At 41.4% G+C, this 15,296-nt stretch overlaps 1 protein-coding gene across 16 annotated transcripts in view; it reads left to right on the top strand.

Moving 5' to 3' along the window:
- Positions 1–2,862, top strand: part of LOC138764513 (teneurin-3) — a 4,541,667-nt gene extending 4,538,805 nt beyond the window's left edge. For all 16 annotated transcript variants that reach the window (XM_069940598.1, XM_069940580.1, XM_069940589.1 and 13 more), the window contains one exon: positions 602–2,862. In XM_069940598.1, the coding sequence (XP_069796699.1) occupies positions 602–1,357 (756 nt within the window). In that variant the 3' untranslated portion in view covers positions 1,358–2,862. The remainder of the gene's footprint in view (positions 1–601) is intronic.
- The last annotated feature ends 12,434 nt before the right edge of the window (positions 2,863–15,296 follow it).

The raw sequence follows: 15,296 nt of genomic DNA, 5'->3' as shown, positions 1-15,296 counted from the left end.
TTTTTAAATTTATTTTTAAACCATCCTTGAGATATTAGTGATTTCTGTACTTGGCCTCCAAAATAACTTGATTTGAAAAGCTGTTTGGTCCAACTTGTGAAATGTTAGTATAACCTTATATCTGTGCTTGGAGCTTTTTTTTTATTTAGAAACATCCCTATTCATTTAAATAAGAAATATAGCAGTAGATGGTTGATAGCAGCATTGTAGTGGCTGCACGTTTCTAGGGCAGCACGGTCAACATAAAGATTAGCGCAATGCCTTTACAACGATAATGGTGATCGGGACCAGACCTGGGTTTGAATCCCGCGCTAAGGAGTTAGTACATTCTCCCCATGTCTGCATGGGTTTTCCCCGGGGGCTCATGTTTCCTCCCACTCTCAAAAAATACTGGTGGTTTAGGTTAATGGGGTGTAAATTGGCACAGAATAGTTACCATGCTGTATGTCTAATTTTTTTTTGATTAAAAATTTAAAAATTTGATTCTATTGACCATAGTAGAGCCTGTGTATATACATGCATTCAGAGTAAATGACTGAATTTCTCTTCTGTTTAAAGCAATGCAGTTTTTTTTTTTGTAATCTCTTCTGCTTGTTTCTAGTTTCTGTCTGGAGTGCAACAAACTGTGGCAAGACAAGCAAAGGCCTTTATGAGTTTGGGAAAGATGCCGGAAATTCAGATTGGCCAACACAAGGCGACAGGAGGGAAGCCGTGGCTCTGGTTCGGTACAGTCAAGTCTCTGGTTGGCAAAGGAGTCATGCTCGCAATCAGCCAAGGGAAAGTGACCACCAACGTGCTCAACATCGCAAACGAAGACTGCATTAAAGTTGCAGCGGTGCTGAATGGAGCGTACTATTTGGACAATCTGCATTATACCATAGAGGGTAAAGACACTCACTATTTCATAAAAACTGCCTCACCCGAAAGTGACCTCGGGACCCTGAGGCTGACCAGTGGACGAAAGGCACTAGAGAATGGCATCAACATCACCGTTTCCCAGTCCACCACTGTGTTGAATGGTAGGACTCGAAGGTTTGTGGATGTCGAAATGCAGTACAATGCTTTGTCGCTCCACCTACGCTACGGAACAACCCTGGACGAGGAGAAGGTTCGGATTCTGGAACAAGCCAGGCAGCGAGCATTGACAGGCGCTTGGAACAGAGAGCAGCAGAGAGTGAGAGACGGCGAGGAAGGGATCAGGTTATGGACGGAAGGAGAGAAACGACAGCTCCTGAGTGCTGCGAAAGTGCAAGGATACGACGGGTACTATCTACTCTCCGTGGAGCAGTATCCAGAGCTGGCAGACAGTGTAAACAATATCCAGTTCTTAAGACAGAACGAAATAGGAAAGAGGTAACACACAGGCTTGTTGGTGTCTGCCAAAGAGATAAAACTCAACACTTTTTCTGGAAGAACAGAATATTAGTTTTGCTGTCATTAGTTACCACAGGTCACACTGAGGAGACTGAAATATCACTGCAGCTCGACCTAGACTGTTCTGATCAACGTGTAGCACAAGTTCTTTCTTAGAGCTGTTGGACTTGTGGATGGTCTTTTTTCTAATCAGCTGGACCCAATAAAAGAGAAGAAAGGTGGTTCCTGCAAACAAAGACTTCAAATCGCCCTTCATATACAGGATTGTCAACTGCATAAAAAATTGTTTACAGTTGAATGCCACTACACTCAGACCCAAGATTGGACTAATGTATGTAAAAAAAAAAGCGTAACCGTTTTGTACTTGGCCAAACCTGTCGATTGTTTTCTGTTGATTAAGAAACACTGTATTAAGCATTAGAATGAGTGTCCAAATGCAGAAACTGTCTATTATATGAATAACCTTTGCTTACCAGAAGTAGTCTTTATCTTTCCTCACGTTAAATGATCCAGTGGCAGAGAAAACACGATTTTTAATCACTGCACCGTGGAGTAATGGAAGGCTTTCCTCTGTCTTCTGCCCATGTTGCTTTATACAATTGACACTTTGTGCAAAGTAGTGTAACTGTGACAAAAACAGAAAACTACAATATTACAACGCCGTTCGATTTGCCTTGGGAAGTCTGGCAATGTACAGGATCATTCTCCCCGAAAAACGAAGGAAAACTTTTTTTCTTTTTTGTAAAGTGTGTGAGACCAGTACCTTATGGAGTTTTTTTTATATGAATTCCAATTTACTGTTCATCAGATACTAGTCTCAGAAGATGTTAATTTATGTAAAGTGTTTCAAAGGAGTTTATACTTGAAAATAAAATCTTTGAAAAAAAAGTGGCTGTCCTCTTACTTTTCACCAGACCGGCCAGAAGGCCTGAGGAGTATCTGATTCTCCAAACATGCCTCCTTTGTTATCATTCGAAACCAATGCATATACTGGTGTATTCAGAAAGTCAAGGCAAAGTGGGAAGTCAGTTTTTAATTTGAAACCTGTTTTGAGATGTATTTTCATCCACTCAGCACCGTCGGAGAAAAGCTGGTGGGAATTTTGGAGTCAGAAGCGGAAGGAACTTGTTATCACACAGCAAGTTTCATGAGCGTTTGGAACAAAAATTACTGACTCTCTTTCTCAGTTTGTGAAGACGAACTTTAATCTGTTATTATACTAGACACCCCACGTCATGATCAACAGCACTGAATGCTTTATCACGTTGAGCTTTGGAGACCATGGAATGAATTTCATAGACTTTCGCAGCTCGTACCACAAAAGCGTAGATTCCACACCACCAACCTAAGCTGAATTTGCAGATGATAGAATTTTAAATTTTGCCTGTCGAAGCATTAGACACAGGGATAGCAAAACATCTACTGATGATACATTAGTTTAAGCCACAATTTGCTTGGGTGTTACCAAATGTAAAGCCCATTAAAACCAGAGATTTTGTAATGTGATGAAATGACGATCCAGACTAACAATCCTGAGATCCAATCTCAAAATGATGGCTATGTAATTTAAATTCAGTTAATCATCTGGATTTTGTAAAAAGAAATGAATCACGAGTACAAACGACCTGATTGCTGTAAATCCCCATTTGATTCAATAATGCCCTTTAGGGGAGGAAATTTGCCATTCTTACCTAGTTAGGCCAACAAGTGACTTTAGACCCAACAACGTGATTGGCTCCCCGATGCCCCCGTGAAAGACCTTGAAGTTAAAGAGAAATTGAGGATGGGTAATAAAACCTATTCTTGCCTATGATACCCAGAGTCCCACTAAAAAATAAATAAATGAAATTAATAAAAGAAGGAGGTGATTTACCAGGGTGGCACCAGAATTGGTAAAGTACAGTTGCAAGGAGTGACCTGAGATTCTGGAAGAATTCTCATTGAGCAATGGGAACCATATAATCCAATTCTAGGAGGTCTTTAGAAGAATGGAAACCACTGTCAATAACATCTCCCAGGTGTTAGAATGGAAGAGGCAAGACGACACTCATTGGGTGAATCTTGCAGTAGTCTGGATATTGATCAGGACTCAGATAAGGGCCACAGACTCCAAAAAGCAACCAGTCAAAATCAAATCGACCAAAGGTCTTCGACAAAATCTTTCCAGACATTTCTGCTCCTGACAGGCCTGCCCTCTCCTATCCATTAATTTTAGAGGAATTTATAGAAATGTAATGACGTCTGTATAAGGCACCGGCTTTCAAATGCCTTTCAGCTGGATTACACAGATTTAGTCTGTTTCTCAAAGTAGGAAAGCCTCTTCATCGACCTATACTGTACCCTGAACTTAAAATAGAACAGAACCGAATGGAACCCCATTTTACTACCATCTCTATTTTTATCCACCCACTCAAGCTGCTGAATTTGTCTCTTTAAAGTGAATGGAATAAGTTTCAGAAGGCGAAGCTCACTGTTGCTACTATAAAACATTGTCTACCTGTCTTAAATTTTAGGTTTTGCAATATGAACAATGAGAGCTGAGATGAATTTGTTTAAAATGCTTTGGTTTAAGCCACAAAATTATGGTTTTGCATGTGTCATATTGAAAGTGTTTGAAATGTCACACTGTTGCTCACTGGGATAACTTCACAGTTGGAAAAATGCTGTCGAAAGATTTGAACTACCCATGAGAATTTCCACTGGGCAAAGAAAGCCAATGGAATCTTTTAAAACAATAAAGTATCTCAATGAAAAGAATTATGAAGGATTTTCTTGTTAAATTCGCTGTGATTAGGAAGCAGTTTAGGGAGTAAGAAGAGAGGTTAGAAGAAATGTATTTGTATGTTTCAGAATGTTTTCCACCCGTTACCATTTGAAACGATGGATTGAAATCGGGGAACAGTAGGTCTGTGAGAGGTCTGGTGTATTTTGGGGCATCAGGCAGACCTGGTTGACCGAAACCGCTTGCACTCTCCATTCCTTCTGCGGTTCCTCACATCACACCCTGGTTACTCGCATCATTTCAAGCCGCATTTTTCGAAGGATCTGTCACTCTGCCTCCACTCAGTCCAAAAATCTCAGTCTCCCACAAAATGGAGGCAAACAGCGAAGGGTTTTCATCCCGAAATGTCGACCGCCTATCATCTGCTATGGATGCTGCCTGTACTGCGGTATTGCTTCAGTGAGCCATAACCTCTTCCACAGGGGGATAGTATATGAGACAGGAGCACAAGAGGAGGATGGATTCCTGTCTGCCCTCAATCTTATTGGATTTACAGGAAGGTAAAGACTTCTATGTCATACGACGACATGGTTCATGAAGCAGGGATGAAGGATGATGGACAGAGGCAGTTGACTGGCAGGTGTCAGACATTTGATGTTCTGCACAGGTTTAGTAAACAGCTGCAATGCAGTTATTGGTTTAAGAGAGGAGGAATGGTGGTGGGGGGGGGGGGGTAGTGCTGGGGTGGGGTTCCACTCACCCAACAAAAAGACAGGCATAAATAGGACCCATGCAAGTGCCCAGGGCTTCACCTGGGACACTGGATAGACTCCCAGTGAGTCACTGTGTATTGGTTTAGGGTCTGGAGGAATTGTCTATACTAATGAAAAGCAGAAGAAACTAAAAGCCTTTGTGAGTACTGCAAATGAGGAAGAAATCACTGAGCCAAGGTTGACCCTTTACCTGGAATTTATTCTGCTGCTTTTTAAGACTTCAGGATCTGACAAAGAACAGGAGATTACAGCAACAGGCACTTTGGCCCACAATGACAGGCCTACACATCTGATTTCAACTTGGTTTATGGTCACATGTGCCAAAATGTTCTGATAGGGGTTGTTATTTTGCAAGCAATCAGGCTGGACATATCATTCATAGTACAGCAAATAAAATCCAGTCAGAGTGAAGAGTTAGAGAGGGAGATCATTAGGTACAGAGCAAAGCCAAGATTGTTTTACTAACATGGGGCTCATTCAGGAGTCTGATAATGGCAGGAAAAAAACTTCTTCAATTTAGTGATGTATGATCTCACATTCTGGAAGCAGCTTTCCATCAGACGGGGGTGAATAGAGTGTTGGAATTTGTCAGTACGTTTGAGGTGAGGGGGAAAACTGATATCAAATTAAACGAAATCTGCTGCATGCACATTATTTTTTTTATAAATTATTTACAGCACACTAGAAGCAGATTCCAGCCGTTTAAGCCCGTGTTGCCCAAATACACTTAGGAGCCCAGAGGACCCCAAAACCCAGCAGCAATAGAAATTCACCAAGACATAAAAACAGGACGAAACTTTAACTTATTACTATTAACTTAACTTAACCCCCTTCCGATTCTAAGGGCATGTGTATGTGTATGTAATGCGTATATGTTCAGGAAAGTTCTTTGTTTCACAGTCCAATCATTCACTCTTCACATCTCCAAGTTCACTGGTATCAGGCAATTTTTATACTGTGCACAAAATTTAACATTTATGAATCCTGACCAGGGTCTGGTGCTTAAAGTTAAATGGTTACCGCTCAGGAAGGTTCTTGATGGTTTCAGAGAGATATTTGTTGCTCGTTGGACACACACAAACTGATTTCCTCCAATCAGTCAGTTCAGTGTCTTGCCGAAGGAACTTGGCCTATCATGGGTTTTCTAAATGATAACCTCTTCTTCCAAGTCATCCCAGAGTTCCTCTTTTTTCCCTTATTTCAGAAGACATACTCTAGCCAGCCATTTCCTCTTGTAAGGTCGATGAGGATTTTCAACAGTCTGAACTCAGATCCCATCTTCAAAATAGGGTTTTCAAGAAGCCTGCCAGCTTGCCATGTTGCAGCCTCAAAAGGCTAATGCACAACTGACTTCTCTCTCTCTCTCTCTCTCCATGTAAAAACCAAACCTCCTCCCAAGACTCCAAACCCAATCTTCAAAAGATCTTCATCAGCACCTGAGCCCAGACTTTGTTCCATTTGCACCTGCTTTGGAAGTTCCTTCCAAAGCAGTTCATTGTCTTTTCCAAAACCATTGATCCCTGCATGTCTAACTTCAGCCAAGCTCTTGCATTTTAAATGAGATGTGAAGTGTTACTCTGTGAAATGACCTACACTAAACCCCCACAATATATCTCTTTTAAAGACATTTATATATAATATAATATATAACATAACACCCAAATTAATATGCAACCCCTTATGTTCTGAAGGGTGGGAAGAAACAGGAACATGCAAAAGAAACCTATGTTGACGTGGGGAGAACGTTTGAAATGCTTACAGACAGCGTCGAATTCGAAAACGCAGGTTGCTGGTGCTGTAATAGCGTCATGCTAACCGCAACGTGCCGCTCCCATCAGACATCCTTTTCTACTCCCTATATATTCATCAGCCTATCAAGAAGCTCCTTAAATGGTACAGCTGCATCTGCTTCCACCATTATTCCTGGCAGCCCATTCCAGGCACTACCACTCTCTGTGTAAAAATCATGCCCTCCCCTCTCACTGAAATGACCCTCCTCCCCTCACCTTAAACATATTTGATATTTTTACTTTCGGGAAAAAATCCCTGAAAAGTCCCTCTTCTCACTTTTTTTTTATATTTTATATTTGATTTTCACAGACTCATATAAATTCAAACATACAATGCAATCTCTTCCAACACCAGTATAACATTCAGAGTCTGTTTTTATCCACTAAACCCCCCCCCCGGCCCTTGCCCTGATACAACTAAGAATAAAGTCATATTACTTGAACAGATACGAAAATCCCAAATGCCGGAGAGGACAACAACCCTTACAGAATCCTAGGAAAAAGCCAAGGGGAGAGAGGAAAAAAACCAGAGCATCCAGGTAACCGAATAATCAAAGGTAAGGAATAAAAAGAAAAAAATAACAAACAGAGCACGTTGCCCGCACCATGTCACATATCATTGATCTCTGTTGAGAAGGATTGTTTCATTACCCTTATTCTGAAAGGGGATAATCATATCTGCAGACCCATATACTGCAGATAAGGTTGACACACTCTTAACATATGTGTCATATTTCATCCTTAAATTGTAACTGATTTTCTCCAGGGGAAAGCAACTCTGCATTTCTATATTCAATCATGACCGCTATACACTTCCTGGCTACTGCCAAGGTGACCTTCACAAACTGAATTTGGTATTTAGACAGTTTAAAAGACACAGCCATAATATTCCCTGGAAAATACAATTCTGGATCTTGTGGAAAATCCACCTTTAATTTTTTTTCAGAATGTCCCTCACGTTATCCCAGAAGGATCCCACTTTTGTACACAGTCATGTTGAATGGATAAAGGTTCCAATCGCCACAGCACACTTAAAGCACACTTCTGATATTTCTGATTTAAATTTAAGTAGGTTTTGAGGTGTGAAGTATAGTTGATGCAGGAAATTGCATTGCCCCAACCTGTAACAGGGATTAATAACTGCTGTCATGCTGTACAGACACAGATCTAACCAGGACCGCTCATAGACTGTTGTTCCCAAGTCTGTCTCCCATCTTTCCTTCGACCTGTGTAAGCCCGATTTCAAGCTCTCACTTTGGAATATAAAATACATCATGGTAATAAACTTACACACATTTCCCTTTTCAAATTAGAATTTCCATGTCATTACACATGGGCAGGGTCATAGATGGTCCCAAATGGTCTCTTAAAAAAGATCTTAGTTGTGGATAGCAGAAGAATATTCTATTAGACAAATCATATTTATTCCTCAATTGCTCAAATGACATGAGCAATCCTCAATACACCTGACCCCTTTCTGGCACCAGGTGTCCCAGATCTTATTGTCCAGAGTCATGGGTATTAAGTTGTTCTGGGTCAAGGGCATTTTGGGAGATATCCCCACCTTCAATTGATTTATTCTTTGCCATGTCAGAAAAACATGCTTTGGTATGGGGTTATCCATTTTCTTTGAAATTAATTTAGTGTCCCGTTTATATACAAAATCTCCTGGTATCTTTTGACCAATCACATGCAGTCAAATTTGTGCACAGGAAGGGAGATCCCCTTTCTCAAAGAGTGAGGTGATAAATGTTGACTGGGCTGTCCAATATTATGTTTTGAAATCTGGCAATTTTAAACCTCCTTCCTACCCCCAACAGTTTGTAATCCCAAGTCAATTTTTCCATGGAGATTCTAGCCAATTTACCATTCCACGAGAACTTTCTGATACATCTGCTGAGCCTCTTAAAGAAACCCTGGGGCAACAGAATGGGTAGTGACTGAAATAGATATTGTAGCCTTGACATCACCTTCATTTTGACACAGTTAACTCTGCCCACCAATGTTATGGGCAGAGTTCTCCATTTACCGAGATCCTCTTCAATCTTCTGGAGCAAAAGAGATAATTTAATTTGTAGAAGTTGCGTAAATCCTTGTCTATTTTTATCCCCAGATATTTAATGCCTTCTTGCAATCATTTGAATTTACTTCCCTGTTGATATTGTTTATAATTCCCCTTCATCAGAGGCATGATCTCACTCTTGTCTAGATTTGCCTTAAACCCTGAGACCTTCTCAGTGTGATCTTCAACCTGGCCAATGACCCACACGACCCACCCTCAGTCCATCAAATATACTAACACGTTATCATTGATTGTATGTTCAAACTGGCCCACTTTGAACCCCTTTATGCCTGGATCCTGCCAAATGGCTTCTGCTGGTTGTTCAATGGCTATATGAATAGTGCAAGGGACAATGGACAGCCCTTTCTACTGGACCTACTCAATGGAAACACTGGAGACATCTGCCTGTTTGTAATAACTTTAGCTTGGAGTTTATAGTAGTGTCCTGACCCAAATAATAAATGTTTATTCCAGTCCAAATTTCTCCAGCACCTAGAACAAAAAGTACCACTCCAGTCTGTCAAAGGCTTTCTCTGCATCCAGAGTGACAGCCACTCCTGGATCCACCTTGACTGTGCCAGATGTACTATATTAAGCAATCTAGTTATGTTGTTTGCCTATTGCCTCCTTACTACAAATCCAGTTTGATCTGGATTCATTAATTTTGGCCAATATACCACCAATACTTTTGCTACAATTTTATAGTCTCCATTCAATAAAGAGATGAGCCTCTAAGAGGAGTATCTCCATGGGTCCTTGTCATTTTTTTGGGATCATGTAATTAATTCTGTTGAGAAAGACTCAAGGAGGGTATGCATCTCCACCACTTGATTCACCACCTTCATAAGGAGGCATTTTAAGAAATCCTTGAACTCTATAAAATTCTATGGGGAAACCATCTTCCCCTGGTGATTGGTTAGCCTGCAATGAGCCCAAGGTCTTTTCAATCTCCTCTCTAGAGAAGAGGGTATTCAGCCCTTCTCAATCCACCTGATCCAAATTTGGTAGTTCCCATTCAGCAAGAAATCATCTCTCCCTGATTTTCATTGATACAGCTCTTTGTAGAACTTTCTAAATGTTCAATTTATTTTCTTTGGTTTATGTGAAATCTTGCCTACCCCCATTTGAATCACATTAATTATTCTTCTTGAGACCTCTTCTGCCCTCACCTGTCAGGACAAAATGTTATGGCTCTCTCCCCCAGCTATTAATACTGCTATCTAGATCAAATTTTTGGTCTTGTATGTTTGTACTGTATTATATTTGAGCTTTCTAATTTATTAAATGTCTGTATTTTTCTTCTAACCCCACTCTTTGATAGTTTTATTTTCCCAATCGAACTATTTCCTGTTCCAAATTGTTGATCTCCTCCAGGTGCCTCTTTTAATACCTTTGGTATATCCAATTATTTGGCCCTTTAAATAAGCCTTCAATATTAGGAAATTATCATCTGTAGAGCAACAGTTCATCCCATAGAACATCTCTATCTGAGCTCAAACAAAGCTATGAAATTCTGGTTTTCCCAACAGCAATGGGTTCAAGGGCCATCAATATGCTGTGGGCTGCTTATCTGGAATTATGATGGACAGAGTCAAAGATGAATGATCTGATAGCAAACAGGCTGTGTACTCAACTGGGTTGATGCCAAAAAGAAATTAATTCTAGTGTAGCAATCATGTTGTCTTGAGTAAAAGGAATAATCCCTTTCTCTCCGATTCAATCTTCTCCAGACATCTATTAAATTCAGCTCTTTCATAAAGAGCAGGGAGGACTTTGCCACCCAGGCTCTTGTTACTTTCTTTGCTGAGCTGTCCATGACTGGATCCAGGCAAAAGTTTAAGTCCCCTCCAATCAAAACATTCTCACCACCCCCCCCCCTCCATTACCTTCAAGATTATATCTTGTATAAATTGTTTATCATCAAAATTTGGGGCATAAATATTCATGAGTATATGGGTATATATTTGGAGTTTATTTAACAATGCCTCATCACAAATCTCCAGCTGGGTCAGTGACCACACCCTGGACCACCATTGGAACATTCATCCCTATCAGGATAGCCACTCCCCTGCCCATGGAACTGAAGGAGGATGCTGCCACCTGGTCCACCCACCCCCTCTTTAACTTTATATGCTCTTGCCTTGTAAGGTGGGTCTCCTGCAGAAACAATATGTCTGCCTGCATCCTTTTTAGGTGTGCCAAAACTCTTTTTCTTTATTGGTTTGTTAATCCCATTCATGTTAAAACTTAAACTTAATTGTGTTAACTATTACCCCAGAGCCCTTCTAATGTCTTCTCACCCTTCTATTCCACTGGTACTCATCTTCCTTCCCGTTTATCTTTTGTAGACATCTGGCACAGATGACCGTGCTCCAAACAAAATCTAAATTAACTACAAAGACTCGAACTAACAATTCAAAGAAATACAAAAATACCCCCAACTAATCCTTTCCCTCTCCCTTCTACCCCTAATCTACTCCTACCTTTCTCAGCACCAATTCCCCCTCCATTTTTGGGTGTGGCCAATGCACCCATCTCACACTTACCCGAGTGTCTCCCCCTTCTCTTTGAGCTCCGATAATAATTCTTCTTTTAACTTAGCCATTCTTCTTTAGACAGTAAAACAGTTAAACGCAATGAAACATATCCATCATAATCATATCATTTACAATATGTACAATTAATAATTCCACAAATTTCCCTTTTTCCTTTTCTTCTTATTTATATTTAGATGATAGGGTTTCCACATAAGCCAACGCCTCCTGATGGTCTGTAAAAAAAAAAGTTTTCTCCCCTCCCACTCTAAATATCTTCAATGTTGCAAGGTGAAGGAGGGTAAACTCAATCCCTTCTTTACTAAGAATGTTTTCACCTGGTTGAATTCCCCCCTACACCTTGAAAGTGCCACACTTATATCCAGGTAAAAGATGATTCTCACTCCTCCATATTCCGCCAGATCCCCTCTCTTCTTTCCTCCCCTCATTGCAGCCCACAAAACTCTTTGTCCTGGTTGTGAAAGAACCTAACCAGGACAGATTTGGACCTGGGCAGGGTGCAAGAGACTGGTGAGGCCACTCCATCTCCAGATCATTTCCAATTTTCTCCCTCCCCAACACCTCAGGAATCCTCTCTTTGAAGAACCCCACCGGGTCTCCTCCCACCATACCCTCCTTCACCCCATAATTTTAAGATAATTTCTCCTGCTGAAACTTTGAGGCCATCCATTTCTCCCATATTCTTTCTTTTTACTTCCCCCACACTATCCTTCTCTTTTTTTCCAGCCTTTTTTCCACTCTTTCTATTCTTTCTTGTTATTTCCAACTGTTAGTTGAATTATCTAGTCTCTCTTTGATGGCATTCTGGCCTGCCACCAATTTTTTTTAAAGGTAATGGATAGCATCTATATGTCCCTGGCAGAAGGCACTGAGCCCTCTGCCTCCCTTTTCCTTTGACTTTATTTCTGCCTGCCTTTATTTTTTCTTCCTCTCTTTTCTCCTCCTCCCTTCCTCATCTTCCTCCCAAGTCTTTGGGTTAGCATTGCCCATGCCGCTCCCTGCTGTCCTCAATGTCCCAGCTCCTCCCTGGTCCTGCAGCCCACCATTCCTGATGCCTTGTGTGCTCATCACCGCCTCCATCTCCTGTCCCCGCATGGATCGGCCTTACAAGATGAGTGCCTTTTATTCCCCTGTTGTTGTCGCTGACACTGGCGCCTTCACCGCCCCTCCGGACTCAAGTCGATTGAGTTGCCCACTGGCCTACACCGCACCTCTGCGTCCACCCGACGGCGCTCCTGCCTCCTTGCTCACAGCCCTCTCAACTCTGTGGTCGCCCAACAACGTTCCCAACGTTGCTCCTGCCTCCTCATTCGCAGCTCTCTCCACTCCGTGGTCACCCGATGATGTCCCGACGGTGCTCCTGCCTCCTCGCTCACTGCCCTCTCCACTCCGTGGTCACCCGACGACATTCCTGGTGGCACTCCTGCCTCCTCGCTCGCACCTCACTCCATTCCGCGATCGCCCAACAACATTCCCGATGGCGTTCCCACCTCTTGTTTCCCCCCTTTTCACTTGCGGCCTTCCAAACTCTCCTGTTTCTGTCACACCGACCTCACTCACTCCACCAGGTAAATTTTTGACCTACAGGAAGGGACGGGGCTCCACTCCCACCAGTGTCGCTGCTGATGTCTGTGTAGACCAAAGGTCAGCCTCCTTCTCCTTTCCACCATGGGGTGATCCTCTCCCATTTTCTCCTCTATCTTGACTTGTTGCTTTACTCTTTCTTCCCATTCTCTCCTAATGTTTCTTCAATGTTTTCTTTCTTCCTTTATGTATTTTTGAAGGGGTCCTTTTTTCTGTCTTTTTCCTACTTTCTTCTGGGGAGCTCTGCTCTTCACCTACTACCTTTCTGATGCCATCTCAAATCCCTCCTTCTATACTTAAACATATTTGGTATTTTTACCTTGGGAAATATTCCACCAAGAAACTCTGATATCTCCAACACACTCCTATACCTTGTTTGCAGACAGATTCATGGGATTGCTGGGTCACAGCTTGCTCTCTGAGAATGTTAGGATAACAAAAAGCTTGCCGACCTACCAGCTTCACAACCAGCAATGACTGGTAGGGAAGAAATCTGTGTTGCTTCAGACTGACAGAGAAGCAAGCCTGAGTCATCCACCTATTCAGTGTGTCCTGCAAAAACAGTTAAGTTCCAGCATGCAACCCTGAACCTATTGTTCAGGTGGTTCAGGCTGCCTCTGTGATTCAGCACTTTCCCAGAATTGCTCTTCAAAGCCTTCAGCTGCTGGGATCTGCCTTTCAGTGGTGCAGGGAAAAGGTTTGGACCAAAGTGATTGTCAGGTTCCTGTGCTATGGAGATAATGAATGATAGAATGTGATGTATAATGATAGGCTATTCTTTGTGAGGTGCTTGAGGACGTCACTGAAGACTCTCAAAAACCTCTACAGGTGGACCGTGGAGAGCATTCTGGCTGGTTGCATTAACTTCCTGGTATAGAGGCGCCAAATCTCAGGACAAGGAAAAACTCCAGAGGATTGTTAATTCAGCCTGTGACATCATAGGCACCAGACTCTACTCCATCGAGGATATCTACACAAGGCGGTGTCTTAAAAAAGCAGCCTCTATCCTCAAAAACCCCAATACTCAGACTATGCCCTCTTCACTCTGCTACCATCAGGAAAAAGGTACAGGAGCCTAAAGACAAGCATTCAATGGCACAAGGTCATCTTCCCCACTGCCATCAGCTTCCTAAATGATCAATGAACCAAAGGCAGTGTCTTACTTTTCATGCACTAGTATTTTTTAATTTAAAAAATTTTTATTTAACACAACTCTATATACAATCTCTCACAATATTTACACAAACTTTGTACATATATATATCTATATATAGATATATATATAGATATATATCTATATATACAGTGACTTTTTCCATTTTCTCCCCAACCCCCCTCATTTTCACCCCCATTCCCCCCCCCACCCCATTAACTATAGAGAGAAGAGACAACAGAACCAATAGAAAATAAAAAACGAGAAGAGGGAGCATGTCATTTAAATATTGTGTGATTCACTTTTTCCTTTCATATACCATTTCTTGTTAAGAGTTAAGAGCTAGAAGCCCGAGATTGCAGTTACCAATAAGTTTTATATATGGGTCCCAAATATTGTGCATAATTAGGGGAAAATGTTTTGAAACGTGTACTTTATTTACTTAAATTTTTAATATCGTGCTTGTAAATGGTTCGTGATATGAATGTTTGTACCGTGATGCTGCCACAAAGCACCAAATTTCATGACTTGTTCATGACAATAAATTTTGATTCTGATTCTGAAACAGGTAACTTCAACAAGGCTTTAAAAGGTTGTTGGTCAATTCAATAAACCATCATACACTTCCCTTTGGCAGTTTAACTCCTCTCCAATCAGAGACTTCTGACACTCTACCAACAGACGCAGTGTATATTGAGAACTGTGATCTCCATAACAGAATCCACCCACCCATCACCCCCCACCACAACAAAAAATAGATTTTTGAACTGCAAATACCAGATTAATCAGTTTAATTCCCAGAGTAGACAAAACAACACTATTTTGAATTAACCAAGCACAGTAGTCGATGAGTCACGTGATGGAGGAGTGGCGGTAGGAGAATACCAGCCCTCTCCAGAAAAGAAGGAAAAAAGTGAAGAAAAAGCCAAGCCCAAGACACACAAATCACAACAAATAAGAAATAAAGGTGTGGAGAAAATGGCACCAAAGCAAGAAAAGCCAAAAACAACGGGAAGAAAAGAAGAAAGAAAGATGCCGGAAAGAAAGGTGAAGGCCTTACCTGCACGAAAAAGCAGGGACCTGTCACATTTGTGGCCCGAAATGTGAAGTTAATAAAACATTAAACACAACTTTTATCAGGTAAACTTCTCTGTGGCTTTATTCTCCCGTTTCCTTTGTTCTCCTGCTTGTGTTCTTATCTCTCTCTCATACCACGTGACTTCCGGTACATCTCATACATATTCATTATCATGACATCCCTCCTTTAATCAGAAATAAACTTT

This window comes from Narcine bancroftii, chromosome 1, assembly GCF_036971445.1.
Source record: "Narcine bancroftii isolate sNarBan1 chromosome 1, sNarBan1.hap1, whole genome shotgun sequence".
NCBI classification, from domain to species: Eukaryota; Metazoa; Chordata; class Chondrichthyes; order Torpediniformes; family Narcinidae; genus Narcine; species Narcine bancroftii.
The sequence above is the reverse complement of the archived record's forward strand: the minus strand, read 5'-3'. Positions and strand labels throughout refer to the sequence as shown.